Source organism: Oratosquilla oratoria, chromosome 9, assembly GCF_046742065.1.
Source record: "Oratosquilla oratoria isolate Oo_2021 chromosome 9, ASM4674206v1, whole genome shotgun sequence".
Classification (NCBI taxonomy): domain Eukaryota; kingdom Metazoa; phylum Arthropoda; class Malacostraca; order Stomatopoda; family Squillidae; genus Oratosquilla; species Oratosquilla oratoria.
This window is the reverse complement of record NC_134785.1, coordinates 77761015-77781014: the sequence shown is the minus strand read 5'-3', so window position 1 is coordinate 77781014 and position 20000 is coordinate 77761015. Positions and strand designations below refer to the sequence as shown.

At 38.0% G+C, this 20000-nt stretch overlaps 2 protein-coding genes across 2 annotated transcripts in view; one reads left to right on the top strand and one right to left on the bottom strand.

The window, feature by feature from the left end:
• Positions 1-10045, top strand: part of LOC143028116 (uncharacterized) — a 47353-nt gene extending 37308 nt beyond the window's left edge. The window contains exons 15-16 of the mRNA XM_076189751.1: positions 9379-9671; positions 9961-10045. Of these exons, the coding sequence (XP_076045866.1) occupies positions 9379-9671; positions 9961-10045 (378 nt within the window). The remainder of the gene's footprint in view (positions 1-9378; positions 9672-9960) is intronic.
• A 206-nt stretch (positions 10046-10251) lies between these two features.
• Positions 10252-18784, bottom strand: Aldh7A1 (aldehyde dehydrogenase 7 family member A1). Its single transcript, XM_076191020.1, has 9 exons — positions 18514-18784; positions 15514-15621; positions 14956-15064; positions 14103-14320; positions 12921-13136; positions 11952-12131; positions 11696-11855; positions 10933-11162; positions 10252-10620 (listed from the first exon to the last, which is right to left on the bottom strand). Exons 1-9 carry the CDS (start codon positions 18724-18726, stop codon positions 10408-10410), a joined length of 1647 nt encoding a protein of 548 aa, XP_076047135.1. The 5' UTR covers positions 18727-18784; the 3' UTR covers positions 10252-10407.
• Positions 18785-20000: the final 1216 nt, after the last annotated feature.

Genomic DNA, 20000 nt, shown 5'->3' with positions numbered 1-20000 from the left:
AAATTTCATTAGCCACTTTTCAGACCATTGCTGTAATTAATCTAAATCTTCTTGAATATCTAATTGGTTTGAGTGATCATTTGCCATTCCGCACAGTTTTGTATCATCAGCAAATTTGGAAACAGTAGATTTTAGTCCATGGTCTATATCATTTATATATACTATGAATAGAAGTGGCCCAAGAACGGAACCCAGAGGAACTCCACTTGTAACATTTTTCCATCTAGAAGTTTTTTCCATTTAAAACAACTCTCTGTATTCGACCATTCAACCAATTACTAGTCCAACTTAATAGGCTACCACTTATTCCGTGTAAAGCTAATTTAGTAAGTAGTCTTTCGTGTGGGACGGTATCAAAAGCTTTTGCAAAGTCTAGATATATTAAATCTATATTGTTTCTTTTGTCATAATTCGATATAACTGTGTTGTAGAATTCGAGTAAGTTAGTCACGCAAGAACGTTTCCGTCTGAAACCATGCTGGCTATCATTTATCAAACGGTTACTTTCTAAATGGTGTTCGATAGCATCTCTGATGATAGTTTCCATTATTTTTCCTACGATTGAAGTCAAACTTATAGGCCTATAGTTATTTGGCTTCTTTTTGTCACCTTTTTTGAATATGGGAGTAACGTTAGCTAGCTTCCATTCTCTTGGGACATCTCCGGATATGATGGATTTCTTGAAAATAATTTCTAATGGAACAACAATCTCATTTTTCATTTCCTTTAAGATTCTTGGATGCCAACCGTCAGGCCCTGGTGTTTTATTAACTTTGAGTTTATCTATACACCTTTTCATTTTTTCTTTTGTTATATTTACCGTAGTGAGTAAGTTTACCCCAGACTTTTCACAGGTTTCAGTTTGGAGTTCACTTTGAGGTGTTTCGTTTACGAATACCGAGCTAAAATAATTGTTTAGGATATTACACATTCCTTCATTTGAATATTCAAGTTGACCGTCAGCAGATAATAGTGGACCAATGTGATTCCTAACAACCTTTTTATCTCTAATGTAACTATAGAATTCTTTGGGATTCTCTTTGGATTTATCAGCGATGTTCATTTCGTATTGTCGTTTTCTTTTTCTTATTGTCTTTTTTAAACCTCTCTGTATTCATACATAACTTTCATAGTCATTAGATGCACCCGAGCACTTATATTTCTTATAAGCCTGTCTCTTTTTAGCAATACTTTTTTCAGTTTCTTTGTCGAGCCACTTTGGGCGAGCCTGATTTGGGGGACGTCTGTCCTTAAAAGGAATGTAAGTTTGAATCATCTTAGTGAGCGTATTTTGAAATATTTCCCACATCTGATCTACAGGTCTTTCGTTTAATTTTGCCTCCCAATCTGTAAGCTGAAGCTCTTGACGTAGTCCTATGAACTGAGCTTTACTGAAATCGGGTATTTTAGAAACACAAGTATCTATTCTAAAATTGTTTAGGAGTTTGAATCTAACTAAGCTGTGATCGCTATTTGCAACAGTTTCACCGACTTCTACATCAGTTACCATGCTTTCACGGCTAGTGATCAATAGATCGAGTAAGTTTCCATATCTTGTGGGCTCTTTTACATGCTGAATTAAGTAATTGTCACCAAGAAAATCAATCAAGCGACTACCTATATGGCCATGTTCAAGGGTCATCCAATCAATGTCAGTAAAATTGAAATCACCCATTATCAATAAATCTCGGTTGCAGAAACTAGACAGTTCTTGAAATAACAGTTTGTCGTCTGCTAATGATAATGTCTATGGCCTATATATTACACCTATTACATCCGCATGGTCCGGATGGAATTGGAAATCGGATACTGAAGGAATGCGTGGAGGAACTAACAGATAAAATACACACTATAATAAAATGCTCGCTCAAAGGAGAAAAAGTACCACAAGACTGGAAAAATGCAAACATTGTACCAATATCTAAAGGAGGAAGTAAGGAAGATCCAACAAACTACAGAGGCAGTGCAATGTAGTTCAGTTCGAAGCTTTAAGAAGCATTTAGATAAACACCTAAGCAAGATGCTGTAATGATTATCATTTATTTTATATTATTTGTTTTTGTTTTGTTATCATTTGTCTGTTTGATTCTCATTTACTATTACTTATATGTCAATTTATTATTATTTACTATTTACCTGTTTGTTTATTGTTTAACTATATCAATGCATTTATCTATGTATAATATTTGTTATTTACATTATTATAGTTTTTATTTATTCATTTATTATTATTATAATTTTTTTTCGCATCCGACCTAGATATGGAACAAAAGGTCTCCTGTCGGCATGCTCCGCCTATGTAATCCTTTGTAATCCTTTGACCGGTCTCCCTAACAAGCACAGTAGCTAAAATATGTGAAAAAGTGATTAATAGTAGATGGGTTAAACATTTGGAAGAAAAATCTATACTAAACCCAAGCCAATTTGGATTTAGACAAGGACGATCATGTACAACAAATCTAATCTGCTTCTATTCGAGAATAATATAATAGATGAGAGATGGATGGGCAGACTGTGCCTATCTAGATCTACAAAAGGCATTTGACAAAGTACCGCACAAAAAAATAATAGGAAATTTAGAATCAATAGGTGGCACTGCAGGTAATTTATCAAAATGGATGGAAGACTTCCTGACTGGGAGAAAAATGAGGGTAGTAATTAGAGACAAATATTCGAAATGGGAAGAAATGATAAGTGGTGTTCCACAAGGGTCAATACTGGCTCCAATTATGTTTGCTATATACGTAAACGACATGGACGAAGGAGTTGAATGTTGTATGAATTTCTTCGCTGATGCAAAAATATTAAAGTATCAACAAATGAGGACTGTGACTCGTTACAATCAGACCTGGACACAATCTGGAAATGGACTCAAAAGTGGGAGGTGAACTATATCAAGAAGTGTAGCATAATAGAGTTTGGTAAAAGCAAAAACAGAATTTCAAATAATTACAAAATTTGTGAAAATTAAATTTAAAAAAAAATGCACTCGCTAAGGGACCTTGGAGTGATAATCAGCAATGAGATGACACCAGACAGACATATAAACAAACTAGTAGGTGAAACATACAACCTACTAAGGTCATTGAAAGTGGCATTTGAATACTTGGATGAAGAAATTATAAAAAAAAGTATTAGTCACATTGATTAGACCAAAACTGGAATATGCAGCGACACTATGGGCACCCAGTACTAAAAAGAATATAAGGAAACTAGAAAGAATACAGAGAGCAACAACAAAGATGGCACCAGCTCTTTCCAAATTAACATACGAACAAAGATTATCGAAGCTAGAACTATCAACAGTAGAGCAAAGAAGAGAAAGAGGTGATCTACTAACTATATATAGAATCATGAAAGGAATGGAAATCCTTGACAGCAAAGATTTACTACAAATGACCATGGAAAAACAAAAGGTCATGAAAATAAACTCAAAAAGGACAACTAGAAGAGATAGGAAAAAGAATAGCTTCCCACACAGAATGCTGGATATATGGAATAACTTAGATGAAAAAACAGTGTGTGCAAATACTATTCACGATTTTAAGAATAAACTTGATGCTGAAAGATACAAAGACGAGTCACCACGAGCATAGCTCCTTTCCCGTATAATACAACTAGGTAAATACACACACACACACACACATGTCGAAACGGTGTGAAGAAATAGTTTTCCATGTAGATGTATATGTGGAATAATTTAGAAAATTATATAGAACAAGCTCAAACGATACATAAGTTCAAAACTAAATATGATAATTAGAAATCAAAGACAGATTAAGTTGGAACCTTACATGAATTTGAGTCCATGTATGTTTGAAAATTAGAGATTAGGAGACGGGCCCCAACGAGCGTTGCTCCTTTCCATAATAATACAAATAAGTAAAAACCCCACACACATACGCACACGCACACATACACACACAAAAAAAAAAACGGTTTCCACACAGTGGTGGACATCTGGAACAAACTGGACAAAACAATACCGTGTGCTAAAACCTACACGAATTTAATAGCAAACTATACACTGCGAGATACAAAGACGGGACTACACGAGCATAGATCCCCTTTCCGTAAGATACAACTAGGTAAAAAATACAACTAGGTAAATAAACACGCACACACACAGTTGTGGTGAGTGACCCCAGTGGACAAAACGTAATAATGCGTTTGTGTTAAGTAGAGTGGATACAGAGAGTGGCGCAGCCGCTAAAGACGAAGTTCAGGTCACAAGCCAGAGTGAACGAGATAATCAGTACATCATGGAAACTAGAAGGTAAGAAAGAATTGAATAATATTTGATAATACACATGCGCGACCAAGCTACCCTATATATATATATATATATATATATATATATATATATATTATAATATATATATATGATATATATATATACACATATATACATATATATATAATGTGTCTGTGTGTGTGTGCGTTTGTGTGTGTGTATGTATGCGTTTGTGTGTGTGTGTGTGTGTGTGTGTTTGTGTGTATTTACCTAGTTGTACCTAGTTGTATTTTACGGGAAGGGGAGCTATGCTCGTGGTGTCCCGTCTTCATATCTCATTTTATCTAAACTATTTTTAAATTCATGTATTGTTTTTGCACACATCACTTTCTCATCTAACTTGTTCCAACTGTCTATTACTCTGTGAGGAAAGCTGTTCTTTTTCAGATCTCTTCTATAGCTGTCTTTTTTTTCCGTGTCCTCTTGTATTTCTATCATCCCATTTTATCAGATTCTCTCTATCAGTAATTTCTATGCCTTTCATGATTCTGTAAATAGCTATAAAATCTCCTCTGTCTCTTCTTTGCTCTAGTGTCTGTAGTTCAAGTTTTGCTAGTCTCTCTTCATATGATAGTTTTGAGAGTGTTGGTGCCAATTTTGTAATTGCTCTTTGTATTCTTTCAAGTTTTTTTTATACATTTTTTTGTACTTGGTGACCATATCGTTGCTGCATATTCCAATCTTGGTCTTATCAGGGTGATTAGAATTTTCTTCACCATTTCTTCATCCAGGTATGTAAATGCAACTTTGATTGTTCTTATTAAATTATAAGTTTCTCCAAAAATCTTATTTATATGTTTCTCAGGTGACATATTATTCATAACAATGACTCCCAGGTCCTTCTCATTTTCTACTTTTTTTATTCCTTCTTCTCCCAATTTATATGATCCTGTTATTCTGTTTTTGCTTTTTCCAAATTCCATTATACTACACTTTTTTGTATTGAACTCCATCTCCCACTTCCTACTCCATTCCTGTACTTTATTTAGATCACTCTGTAGTGGTTCACAATCTTCTTCCGTGTTCACTCTTTTCAGTAGTTTTGCATCATCTGCAAAGAAGCTCATATAGCTTTCAATTCCTTCATCCATATCATTAATATATATAGCAAACATTATTGGGGCCAGAACTGTTCCTTGCGGAACACCGCTTATTACTTCATCCCATTTTGAGTGTTTGTCTCTTATCACTACTCTCAATTTCCTTTCTTGCAAAAAGTCTTCCATCCACTTAAGCAGTTTGCCCTGTATTCCTCCTTCAGTTTCTAATTTCTTAAGCAACTTCTTATGTGGTACTTTGTCAAAAGCTTTTTTCAGGTCTAGAAATGCACAATCAGCCCATCCATCTCTTTCTTGTATTATATCTATCAGCCTTGAATAGAAACATATTAAATTGGTAACGCATGATCGTCCTTGTCTAAATCCAAATTGCCTTGGATTTAGTACGTTTTTTTTTTTCTAGATATCTTACCCATCTACTTTTGACAATTCTTTCACAAATTTTTGCTATTGTACTTGTTAGAGAGACTGGTCTATAGTTGGTAGGGTCTTCTTTATTTCCTCCTTTATATATGGGTACTATATTTGCTTTTTTCCAATCTTCTGGAACTTTACCTTCTTTCAAGGAACTGTTTATTATGCTATGTATTATGTCTACCAGTTCATTCCAGCATTCTTTCAAAATCCAGTTTGCTATTTCATCTGGTCCATGCGATGTTCTGACATCAAGATTACTCAATTGTTTCAATATTTCGTTCTTTGTTACTTCTATTTCTTTCATGGGAGAGACTTTCTCTTTCCATTCGATCTCTTCAGGTTGTATGTTCTCCCTTGTAAACACTGATTTAAAATGTTTGTTCATAATTTCCGCCATTTCAATTTCCTCTGTGTATTCAACTCCTCCTTGTCTTAATTTCTCCAAGTCTTGTTTGTTTTTCAATTTGTTGTTTACAAATCTGTAAAATAGATTTGGTTGATCTTTACACTTTTCTATGACATCTTTTTCATATTTTCTCTTTTCCTCTCTGCACGTTTGTACATATTCATTTCTATAACAAGTATATATTTTCCATTTTTCAGGCCTTCTGTCTTTTTTTCATCTGGTCCAAGCTTTGTCTCTTTTGTCTTTTAACTCCCTACAACTTTTATTGTACCAGCATTTTACATATTCTTTTTCTTGTTTTTGTCTTGGGACATACTTTTCCACTCCTTTTTGGTAAATTTTGGTCAAAATATTCCATTTCTCTTCCACTGTTGTTTCTTCTTTGTATATTTCTTCCCAGTCTTCTTTTTGAAAGAATTCTCTTATTTTATCAAAGTTTTTTTTCATACATCATTCTTCCTTTTCTATATTGTTCATTTCTGTTCATGTATTTTTCTTCATTTAGTTCCAGTTCAATCAATATGTGGTCACTTTTACTTATTGGTGTTTTATATTCGATCTTGTCCACTATTCTAGGTTCAGATGTAATTATTAGGTCTAGTCTCGATGGTTCTTCCTCATTTCTATACCTAGTGTTCTCCTGTATCCACTGTGTCATTGTATTGTCAATAATCATCTCAAGTAGAGCGTTTCCCCATGAGCCGTCTCCACCCTTTACTGTCATCTCTTCCCAGCAGATTTCTTTCCAATTAAAGTCGCCCATCATAACTATTCTTCCTCCATCTTCCATTATCTTATTTAATGCTATCTTTGTGTCCTCTAACATACTTTTATGTTCACTCTCATCCCACGAGGCTGTTTTCGGAGGCACATAATTTATCACAAACTTTCTGCTCTTCTTATCTCTGTCTTCCACTTCGATCATAATCATCTCTACTGTATTCTTTCCATATGTGACACACCTCACATTTATATCCTTCTTAGTCAGGAACATAACTCCACCCCCTTGCTTTGCCTCTCTGTTTCTAATCCAATAATTATATGCATCATGTCCTACATTGTTGGGTGGTAGTGGACCTTTTAATTTTGTTTCTACAATTCCCATTATGTCCGGTTCTTTTTCCTTCAAATAATCATTCAGCTCATTCAATCCTGATATTAATCCATCTATATTTGTGTAAGACACTCTTAGTTTTCTGCCACTTCCATTGTGTTCTCTGTTTCCCTTTTGTTTTTCTCTTGTATGTCGAATTTCCTTAGTTTCATATTCACTACTCTCCAATAGAATCTCTCTTTTTCTGACTCTGTTCTGTTCTCGTTTTTTTCCTTAGCTTCAAGTCTTTTCTCTTTTTCTTCCTCTCTTTCCTCTTTATTCATTTCCCTTTTTATCCATACCATTTTATATTGTTCACTTGTTGCTAGTTTCCCTGTTTTGGATCAGATATTCTCTGCCGTCGTTTGTGACCTTAATTTAATCTTAATTGGTCTGGTCTTATCTGTACTATACTTTCCAAGTCTGAACTTCTCTTCGATTTGTTTCATTATTTCTGGTTCATCTTCCTGAACTAATTGTTGTAAATGGCTTACTTTTTCATTTTCCTCTTTGATTCTTGAGGTTCTATCTGGGTTATGTTTCTCTTCCATTCCTAATATAATTATACATTTCTTTTTGTCTGCTAAGTCTCTTACAATATTCTCCTTCTGTCTCATCACTTTGATCAGTAAATGCAACTTTACCATTTTCCTGTATCTTCCTCTACCCCTGTGCCTCTTTTGCTATTGTTTCTTTGCTGTCTTTATTGTTCCTTTTTAATTCTTTATTCTCCTCTTTTACTTCTCTTAACTGTCTTTTTAGTTCTTCTATTTCATCAGTTAAGTTTTTGTTCGCCTTCTCTAGTTCTTACAATCTTTCAACCTTTTCTGCAAGTTTTGACATTTTACCGAACCTAATCTCCCAATGTTCAGTCATTTGTTCAAGCCTTTCCTCCAGTTTTGCTAGTCGGGGGAGGTTGGTATCTGCCTCCCCTTCTTTAAATCCTTGGAAATTATTATCCTCACCTTCCATTGAATTGTTCTTATCTATGTTTCTAATCTTTACATTTTTGTTAGACATTTCGTCGTCACTAAATTGGTCGGGACCTCTTTTGTTTACATGGCGTCTGCCTGCCTGGGCCAAGTCCTCCTTCCTCATTTCCTTCCATTTCCCTCAGTAATCCCTCCCCTTCTCCTTTTTCCTCACTTTCCCACTACACCACGAGCAATTCCCCCCCCCCCCACACACACCCTGTAAATACAATAGGTACTTCCTTTGCTTTGGGATCCACGAAAATTTCACTTTTTCTTCAGAACGTCCTCTACGCCGTCCGTTCGGTGGAGTGTGTGTGTGTGTGTGTGTGTGTGTCTTTTCCATTTTACGGCATGCAGAATTTTTAGGTTAGGTTTCAGATTAATATTCATTTCTTACCTCTCTGATGTATCAAATGCATGCCGTAAAATGGAAAAGATCCATATTATATATATATATATATATATATATATATATATATATATATATATATATATATATATATATATATATAAGCACCAGTATCACAAAACACACGTGACTACACCGATTTGACGAACACCAAAGGAAAAGAACAATTTCTTGGAATCCCAAGAATTTTTCTTTTCCCTGTGGTGTTCAGCATATATATCTATATATCTATATATATATATATATATATATATATACACATATATATACACACACGCACACACACAGTTTAATACTTCATTGGCGGTAGTTAGGGAGTGCAACAAAAAGGAGGGACAGTACAAGTTAAGTTACCAGACTTTTTTTTAAGACACTAACCTTCAATTAGAAAAAACTTGTTTGACTTCAGTTCTTGAGGGGTGTCACCTGAATAAAATTGCCTAACAGCTGTAACTCTACGGGACAATGATACTGTAGTGTCAAACATGCTAACTTTCATAGCCAGGTAATGAATGTGTCAAAAGATTAAGGGGCCCAGATTCCTCATCTTTGTGACCATCTATGGGGGATAGAGGTAGTGGCTACACCCCTAAGGACCAGATTCACTCAGTAATCTTCTATTACTGGAAATTAGTCTTCACTCAAGAGAATCCTGATCACTAATCTTCTATCTTCCTTGAGGATAGGAGTGCTACTTATGGTCCCTCATGACCCTCTCCATCACCAGTCTGGGCTGTATGACCAATGGAGTCGTGAGATCGTGGCCGAAGCCCAGAGACAAGGACGACTGGAGGCAAAGCTGCTGGAGGAGGAAGCCAAGGCAAAGAGAGGCTCAGAGGACGACCCCGACAAGGAGGACCAGAAGACTGGGGTCCTCACCCTCGACCACATGCAGGGGCTATTCTTCCTCATCGTTCTCGGATGGATTCTTTCCATCGTGGTTTTCACCCTTGAAGTAGCAACGCACAGGTTCTTCCCTCCTGACAGCAGTGACGTCGAGATCGGGGACAAGAGTCATCAGTAAGAGTTCATAAGTGGGGTAACACTTCAAATCCTTTCCCGTTTCTGCAAACGACCATCCACATATACTAAACCGTTTCATCCATTATTGTCCATGTTCCTCCACCCTTACTACCGTTCGTAATTTGTAGTCACCCTTCACTCCATCCACACAGTTAAACAGCCAGTGACATTACACTCCTGCCTCATTCCCTTCCTTTCCTCATCACCCGCAATCTACACTGCCTCAGTTCTTTGCCACATCTCCAAACCATACTCCTGGCTAATGGTTTCCCATACTCTTTTCCAGACTACTGCATCATAAACTTTCAGATCCACAAGACAAGCATACTGTATTTGTTTCCCTCTCACAGGTCTTAGTGTTGGCCAAGTGAAAATAAGACTTGCAAAACCCATTCCTTTACAATAATTCTAGTTCCTCTTCTCCCTTTCACTCGTTACCTATCTTATTACTCTTTTTATTCCTTTGTAAGAGCTTTTGTTAACAGAGCTTCACTTGCAGTGAACTTTCGAGTCTACCCCAAAATGCTGCACAAAACTGAGTAGATTAAATGTTCAAGGATCACAAAAAAAACCAAGATTATCACAAGAATTGTCTTTACTTTCCAACTTTTCTTTAGTATAAAAATACATCTAGCACCTAAGTTTCTGTTGTGGACAATGGATCCAGCACAAAAGGAAGACTGGCCAAAGAAAGCATCACATTTGTCGCACCATAAAATGGGGGTACAGTTGTTTACTCAAACTTGATGCCTTGGGCCAGAGGCAGTTCTTTGCTGTAGTTGATGGTACATGTGGAACGACGCATATAAAGTTTCCAGGCATCTGAACCAGATTCTCGTCCTCCACCAGTGTGTTTCTCTCCGCCAAAAGCTCCACCAATTTCAGCACCATTTGTGGGGATGTTTACGTTGATTATGCCACAGTCAGATCCCTTGGGTCCCATCCACTGCAAGAATAATAACCAGAATATAATATACTGCAATATACACTATGCCACAGGATCCTATGGTGCAATCATATTGGAGGATCAAAGGTTCACGGGCTCTTTATTTTTTAGAAGAGTATCCATCTGGCGTAAGGATTTTGGATTCCAAGTGGAGCCAGTCATTATTCTTAATAATCTATTGTGTTGTCCATAGAATCCCCATGTGATTTCTGGATACAACATTTTTCATGCAGTTTAGTTTTCGAGTAATTTATATACAGTGACATTTCTTTCTGCTATCAAACACATATAGCAACACAGAATGAAACCTACTTTGAATACATTGCCAAGGCTTGATGTGAAGAGTGAAGATGACAATCCTTGTTTGACCTCATTGTTGTATTTGATCCCTTCTTCTAGGTTGGAACACTTGATCAGATAAACAATGGGAGCAAAGGTCTCTCTGTGGACAACTGGAGAGTCATGGGGTAGGCCAGTGATGATTGTGGGCTCAACAAAGTGACCTTCTCGTTCTATCACATTGCCACCATATTCTATTTTGCCTGTGGAAGAAACAATTATGACCAATTTCAAAACTTGAAACAATAATACAATACTGCAGCCCTTACTTCCTATACAAGCCTACTGGAGCCTTTACTTCCCATACAAATACATGAACACTATATACCAAAGGCTTTTTCCAAGTCAAAAGGCATGTACCCACTCCCATCCACTACCCTTTCCTCCCTCATCTTGGCTCCTCATGGATGGAACACTACTGGAAGTAGTGTTCATTTATATACACTACAATAAATGAACACTACTTCCAGTAAATTCGCACAGTTACCTTTTCTTCCTTTACAAGTACTCATCCAAACTTACTATCACCTTAACTGGTGGATTGGAGTGCTTGTATAGTCCCACTATACAAAGGGAATTGGGAGACAAGTATGGGTATGGTGGTTTTAGAGAGGTCTGTCAAATGTGGTTGGTAAAGTGTGTAAGCATATGTTGGAAGGATTACAATGGAAACAGAATTCAGGAAGAGCAGTATTTATAAGAGGTGGTTCAGTGATCAAATTTTGGTGACATTTACCTCCAAGTTTCTTAGCTTCTTCAATAGTTGCCAGATAGCCATCAATGCCCATCTGTGAATGCATGGGGCCATACAGGACACCATCATCCAAGGGGTCTCCAATACGCGACATGATGCTGCCATATGATTTTACCAATCTATCACGGATCTCATCATGAACCTGCATTGAGTAAAAATATCAATACCATCTGTTCTTAGAGATGATATAACTAAATATCAAAACAAAACTATTCCAATTACAAAAATACAAGCTAACCTTTTCGTGAAGGATAAGTCTTCTTGTAGTGGTGCAACGCTGTCCAGCAGTGCCAACACATGCAAACACAGCAGCACGAACAACCATTTCGATGTCTGCATCATCATTTACAATGATGGCATTGTTGCCGCCCAATTCTAGCAAATGTCGACCAAAGCGCTCTGTTACCATCATGGCAACCTGGAGAAAAGTGTTCCACATGTCAATCTTTCAAGAGAATGTGACATTACCATTAAGTAAAATAATTATACATACATATACCAAAAGGGCCTTTCCTGTAAGTGGGGCAGCCCAGGCAAAGAATACATCCACCCTTCACCCACTGAACACAAGTTTCTTGTCCCATTCATTATAGCTTCTTATGGATGATGGGTCATCCCTGTCTCCTACCCACTGCCTAGGTCAAAATAATTTGAAGACTGAAGAATGATCCATAGTTCAAAAAATTTTCCCCAATCTTATAATACCAGCATACAACCATATCAACTTGGAAGTGATCAGTCAAAACTTAACCCACTCAAGTTTACAACTACCTGCAGTCATTTACAATTTCACACCAAGAACCTATATACAGTTGTAATTAAAGTTATATGCACCAAATCAAGAAACTATACAATCAACCTATATACAGTTGTAATTCAAGTTATATGCACCAAATCAAGAAACTATACAACCAAACACCTAGTACATACACAATCATCACCTCAGTATGTATCTATGGTTCTCCCACATACAAGGTGTCAAAGCAAACCAGAAGATACATTCGACCACCCTTCCCCATCACAGCCCTTAAGGTATGAAGGGTCACCCTGTCTCCTACTACACTGCTTGAGTCTAATACAGTGCAGTAAGGCACAGTTCAGTTCTTCTAAATCTGGGCCCAATAGACAACTTGGTTTCCACCGTTTCACCATTTGGTACCCCTCCCCCCTACTATATCTACAGAACAGTACCAGTGTAATTTATTACCTTCTGGCCAACAGCAGTAGATCCTGTAAAGGACACCAGCGGAAGCCTCTCGTCTGTTGCCATTGCTGTTCCAACATCAGCCCCACCACAGCAGAGACTGGAAATGGCACCAGGAAGACCATTCTTCTCTAAAACTGAAACCACTACCTTGGTTACAGCTACTGACACCAATGGAGTGCTGGGGGCACCTTTCCACACCATCGTATCACCACAAACCTAGAATTTCATGAAATATACAATGAACAAGTTTATTTAATTCTGTCTATAACTACACAAATTCAGTTTAGGGAAACTCTTACGGTTAAAGAATGTGCAGACATACTAAGGGGCCTGATTTCTTCCATCTACCTCACAATGAAAATTATAATTGCGAGGGTAAAGTTCTAAAACATAAGCAAATCAAAAGGCTCTTTCCCTTTTAATAGGGGGAAGGTGACAAGTCAAAGCATACTCTTTTCACACCTATCCAGAATCCCATTCACTGTCATTTATTTGTGGATGAAGGGTGATCTCTGTCCCCTGCCATACTGCTTAGGTCAATTTCAATACAGTATGACATCACAGGGGTTGGCAGTAGAAGCTGATTTAGCCCCATGGCTCTATCATATGGCAAACCTCACATCCTCACCCAGTTGAGAAATATAGACCTGTAAGCCCTTTGGGCTGCACCATTCCTTCATCCTTTCACAACCCCCTCTTTACTTACCACAGTCTCTGGATTGACTCCAGGATCTACAAACCAACTCTTTTCTTCCACCTCTTCACACAGAGCTGGCAACTAGTTACTTCCTCCTAATTTCTATCACAACCACTATTATAAAACATGCTGGCAACATGAAATGGTCCTACACTAATACAACAAATAATAGTGCAACATTTCTTCCCAGAGAAATCTATGAGAGGGCCCTGAGGGTTGTTGCCAGCAGTAGTGGGGGCTGTAGGTTTCCCAAAACTTGGGGAAACCACTATTTTTAGTGTGAGACAGTTTCCAGATCACAGGCTCATAGCAGTAAGAAGACAGCTGACGTTAGAAATCTTAAGCTCAATTCAGAGACAATATCAGCTTTTTGGGACTGCACCTCTTAAAGGTGATCAGGATGTTGATAGATTTTCAAGATGGTTGGGAGGTACCTGTTGTTGGTTCTTCACAGTTAAAGAAACTGGAATCGAAGTCATACTTACCATGGCAATGGCACTGTTCCAACCATAGACAGCACATGGGAAGTTGAAGGCAGTGATAATGCCAATGACACCAAGGGGATTCCAGTTCTCAATGAGTGCATGCCCGGGACGCTCTGAAGGCAAGACCCCACCACCAATCATGCGAGACAAGCCAACAGCAAAGTCGCAAATGTCAACATATTCCTGTACTTCACCAATGCCCTCTGGTTTGATTTTGCCTGGAGAAAAAAAATTATGGTTGTGATTACAAAAATATTTCCATAATTATTCTACACTATATACTAATTAATTTCATTTTTCGCATTAAGAATCAATCTAAGACTACATTACAGTAGATACTCAGCGCTGCTTGAGAAAACCTAAACTGGTCCATCAGGCTGGCTCATGAAAGAGACATGATGAAATACATGTGATGGTGGGTTGATGGATGGGTGGTGGTGGTGATGGGTGGATGGGCAAGTGAAAATGTGGAGGAATGATAGGAACATTTTGTGATCTTGGGCCCATTCTGAAACCAGTGTTGATGGGATGTGAGGGAGAGTGGTGGGGAGTAGGGAAACTATTCTTCCCAATGGTCCCAAGACCACCACATAGGTACTAACCTCTAGTCTCATATTAAGTTCTTCCCAATTCAATCACCCCCTTCCCCATCCAATCAGCTGTTAGCTACAAGGCATGGTGGTTTGACATGGAAAAAAAATCTTCATTCCTCTCCTACCCACCAACACATATCCCTTCCATTCATTCGTGCTAAAACCACAAGAAAATTTACCCAAAGCAGTACATTTTTTTCAAACCTTCACAGACAAAAAAGCTATATAAAAGAAACAGTTTTATTATGATATTATCATACCCATTTCTAGGGAGACAAGCATGCCTAAAGGCTCCAGCTTCTCACGAAGGGCCACACCAATCTGGCGGACAATCTCTCCACGAGCTGGTGCGGTCATGTCAGCCCAGACCTGAAATAAAATTTCGTACATTATTAGGATTTAACCTCATGAGAGGTGACTTGGCTGGCTAGCTTCCTTATAAGGGAGAAGAGGCACTTGACACATAGACGCTCATGGGGTCTTCTTTTCTCCATCAAACTTAGCTTTAAATTTGGAGTGGCACTTTTTTGTTTTGACTACAAAATGTTGGTAAATTATGGTTTTTATTTTACTAAATTTCTTAGACTTATGCTTTCTCCAAGTATGATGGATAATTAAGGTAGGAGAATGGTACAAAATCTTTCTTTGAAAAATAAGGCATTAAGCTGCCTGATTCACAAAGTGGGAAAACAATGCTTGAAACTAAATCTACCAATATAAAGACACACATCAGTAGTCTTAGGGAGATCCTTCTTCAAGCTTTCCCTTTCACCTTGCCATTTTCTTCATGAATGGGTGAAAGATCCAACACTACCTACCTGCCATGCTTCTTGGGATGCCTTGATGCAAGAGTCCAAGTCTGCCACATTACCCTGTTGTACTTGAGCAATAGGACGCTTGTTGGCTGGGCACATTGAGGTCACAACCTGAAGGGAAAAAATAAATAAATAAATAAAAAATAAAATAAAAAAACAAAAAATAAATTACTATACTTTGTTTACAAATTCTTGACTTTTCAATTAAACACTCCAGTCTCCAAGTAACTTCCATACTTACCTACTCCATATTATTAATTTTCATTTTCAATTTCCTCATTCAAATATCTATATTTCGTGAAAACCATTTATAAAATTAAAATATTAATTTACCACATTTCAAAGGAATTGCTGTAGTACAGATGCAGATAATCTTCTTTCGTAAAGGGTATATATAAATCCATACAATGCAAACCAAAATGACGGAAACAAAGATTGCTGACATAATGGATAACATTGCAAACTCCCATGCACAAGTCCCGCATTAAAACTATGCTCCTAGCATGAAATGCTTTCACTGATACCACACACCATTTTTTGTCCGTTTGGTGTGGTTATATTAGCTAATACTGTACATATACACAGATAAAATACAACGTATACAATTTGCGAGGACGACACAAAAAAGCATGTGAAATTTATTTCCACTGTGGTCAAATTTGATTGAAGGTGCATTTCCCTACCTATTAGAGAAGTGCTCGTGGGATCCCCCCCACATGCAAAATACAGTCCCCTCCACCAACACGCTACATTGATACAAACATTTACTTGCGCACACGTGTACACACTCGTACGCACACGAGTAAAAAGTACTTATACATGTGCAATGTACACATTGACGTACGCACGCGTATATGTGCATGCGTATGCGTACTCACGGATGTGACAAGTACCCACGTGTGTACACGCGCGTACTCGTGTATATACGTGCACTCACACGTACTTGTATAAGTGCACACATTTACACGCACTCTGGTACCTATACGTACGCGCGTACTTGCGAAGTGCCTATGTTCCACAGGGATCAGTATTGACTCCAATAATGTTCGCTATTTATGTGAATGACATGGATGAAGATTTGGAATGTTACACGAGCCTCTTTGCAGACGATGCTAAATTACTGAGGAGTGTGAAAACCGAAACTGAGTGTGAATCACTACAGAGACCTAAACAAGGTTTGGAATCGAGTCAGAAGTGGGAAGTAGACTTCAACATTAAAACATGTAGCGTAATGGAGTCCGGAAAAAGTAGAAAAAAGAATATCAGGACAATTTACAATTGGAACAAAGGAAGTGAAGAAAGTGGGATCTGAAAAAGGCCTGGGAGTAATGATCTCAAATGACTTGTCCCCTGATTAACAAAATTGTCGGGGAATCCTACAACTTGCCAAGATCAATAAAAGTTGTTTTTACATATTTAGACAAAGAAAAAATATTAGTCGCACTAATGAGGCCTAGACTGGAGTATGCTGCAACACTATGCTCACCCAATACCAAAAAGAATATAAAGAAAATTGAAAGAATCCAGAGAGCAACTACGAAAATGGCCCCAGAACTTTCAAACCTGTCATATGAAGAGAGACTGGCTAAATTGAAGTTATCGATTTTGGAACAAAGAAGAGAGATGCGACCTACTGATCATCTACAGAATCATGAAAGGCACGGAAGTCCTTGATAGTGAGGACTTACTAATTAAGACAAGAGAAACCCAAGAGGACATGGAAACTCGAAAAAAACAGTTCAAGAAAAGACGCCCCCCCCAAAAAAAAAAAAAAAATCCACACAGTGGTGGACATCTGGAACAAACTGGACAAAACAATAGTGTGCAAAAACCATACACGAATTTAAGAGCAAACTAGACACTGCGATATACATAGACGGGACCCCACGAGCATAGCCCCCCTTCTTGTAACATACAACTAGGTAAATACATACATCGACGTACTCTCAGAAGTGCGCACGTACATTCGTACACGCACACACATACCGACTCGATGGTGCAGTGCTACCGTTCTATACCGCTAACTCAGTCTGAGTTCGAATCCCGCCCAGAGCTGAAATATTCAGCACCACAAACAGGCATTCCAATTCTGGTAGGCAAAAAAATATGGGTTTGAGCCTGTGTAAGGCCATACCATTACCCATAGATCGAGTCCAACACGTTATGATAAGTTTACTTGGCATTGAATCAATATAGATGAAGTGATAACATAGTTCGAAACAATTACAATTCCCGTGGATAACAAAAAAGCATGTCACCCAAGACCGTGGTGAATCTTTCGCGAACACACGTATGTAGCCAATTTTCCTGTAAACTTTCATCAGTAAATTACGCGTATACCTACATGTCTACATACGAACATGTACACATCCAAACATTTGGAAATTTTATTACTGGCAACCAGACCGGCACCCGATGGGCGTATCCTGCCTTGCCCTCCTGGTAGGCCACTCACCAATCTCTTCCGAGCAGTTGACCAATCAGGGTTCAGATCCGTTTATCAGCTGTTGCCATGGTATCGTCGACTTTAAAAATTACACTTTTTCGCCCGCCTATTTGCAACTCATGTTATCAGTGCATTCATATTTCTACTCATTTTTTCTTTGTCAAATAAATTTACAGGGTTGTATTGTATCAATTTATGCTCACTCATAGCAGTGTCAATGGGTTTCCATCGTCAATCACACTCGATGACCATATTATATTATGCTATTACTTAATAATGGAAATGAGCGATTTTTCAAACCACTCGCAATGTCACAATATCATCTAATTCAGTCAGATAAGCCTAATACTTCACAGCTACAGATTAACATCTTCAAACTTAAAATCCACTGAAAATATACATTTTCGTTCATAATCACGCATGCGATTAAATGACAACAAAGCAGAACTAAGTTCCCAAACACTTTAAAAGTTATTTCGTGGGAACAGTTCCAATAACGATCGTATGCTGCACATCGTCGTCCCTCCTCGTAAGTTTGGTATACAAATAAATCTTACCTCCCCATTTCCTGTCCACTGTCCATTATACACGCCCTTGTTCGTCTCCCCAAGCCCAAGCTCCTTCAGAAAGGCATACTTGGGCTCGTTGATGAGAAATCCGCTCGACATGGCTCTGATCAGGAGGGACGGGTGGCGGGTAGCAGCTGCGACGGTGGCTGTAGAGGAAAGGAAGGAAGAAGCGAGCCGGCGACCGAGCAACCGTGATGCCATTTTAGAGCCGGCGGGAATACGACTGCGCAGCCTGTTGGGCAATGCCGTCTTACATGAGGGATTTTTTCCCTCTCTGAGCCGACTCATTTCCCTAGGTGAATTTGTAAGATGATATTCAACATAACGGAAATTGGTCAAATCCCGTGTACTCGTGCACATTGAAATAATTGTCGTATCTATCTGAAAATAAACAAGTTTAAGGAAAAGTAATTCACTTGAAAGTTTATATTTAATTTCTAAAGACATGGCTAAAATTAATATATTAAATTTATTATGCATGGCAGAGTCGTATAAACACTCAGGGATAAATTATATTTGTAACCAGTTAAAGATTATTTAAGATTGCAGTTCAATAATGAACACTACAGCTAGGGTAGTTCCCTAGGCAGTCTAGGGGAAAATCCATTGGCAGTGGCACCATCTTTGTGTCACTCCACCGTTATGTAGTCAACCCGCAGACGCTTAAGCCTAACGTGGTTTAGCCAAAGTATTCATTTGAGATATACAATGTTAACTAAAAATGAGATCGATGACAGTGACTGTTATTGCTATGCGTTGATATGTATAGGTGGGTATTTGCACTGCGTAGTATTTATACTATGATTTATATATGTCAAGTATTTCCATATGCTTATGCACAGTGGGTTATATTCATGTCTCTGTTGAACTTGAATTGTGAATTTGTAGTAATGTGATATATCCACGAGGATGAAAGTATTATTTCCTAAATGATCTTGTTCCCTTGGGAAAATGAGTCAGGATGTGTTTGATATTCCACGTTTTCGTTCAGGCTAGCTTCGTACGCACCCACTTGGTTCATACAGTAGTACCAACACATGGTCACATATTTATGTTGATAATAGGCACGATGGTGATTATTTACGAAAATACAAGTTCACGGGGTGTTGGTATGGTGGTGGTAATAGCATGAAAGGTGGTGATGATAATGTAATTGAGTTAGGCATGATTACGATGATGATAGTAAACGCAATACAGTGACCATGGAAACAGCAGCACTGATGATTAGTGAGATTGGTAATAATTGGGATGCTGCTCTAACTACTTGTTCAAGAAAATCGCAAAATACAATAAGCATTGCCTCATTAGTATCGGTAATGTTAGTAGGAATATAGGAAGTGCACTGCCCTCTTCATCATGGCGTCTATGCTTGTCTGCCTGTGTGTCTACAGCGTAAGGTCATACAGTTACCTAACGCAGCTATATATGAAATACCACAAATTGGCACCATCTTCTGCCGTTGGCAGCCTCGGCTG

What these genes read in the sequence shown, in the direction of transcription:
- Aldh7A1 (XM_076191020.1), bottom strand. Translation starts at nt 18,726, where the DNA reads ATGGCATCACGGTTGCTCGGTCGCCGGCTCGCTTCTTCCTTCCTTTCC. An exon ending in CTACTGCTGTTGGCCAGAAG is followed by an intron (nt 12,132 to 12,920) that starts GTAATAAATTAC and finishes ACTTTTCTCCAG; the next exon opens with GTTGCCATGATGGTAACAGA. An exon ending in AGAAGCTAAGAAACTTGGAG is followed by an intron (nt 11,163 to 11,695) that starts GTAAATGTCACC and finishes TTTCTTCCACAG; the next exon opens with GCAAAATAGAATATGGTGGC.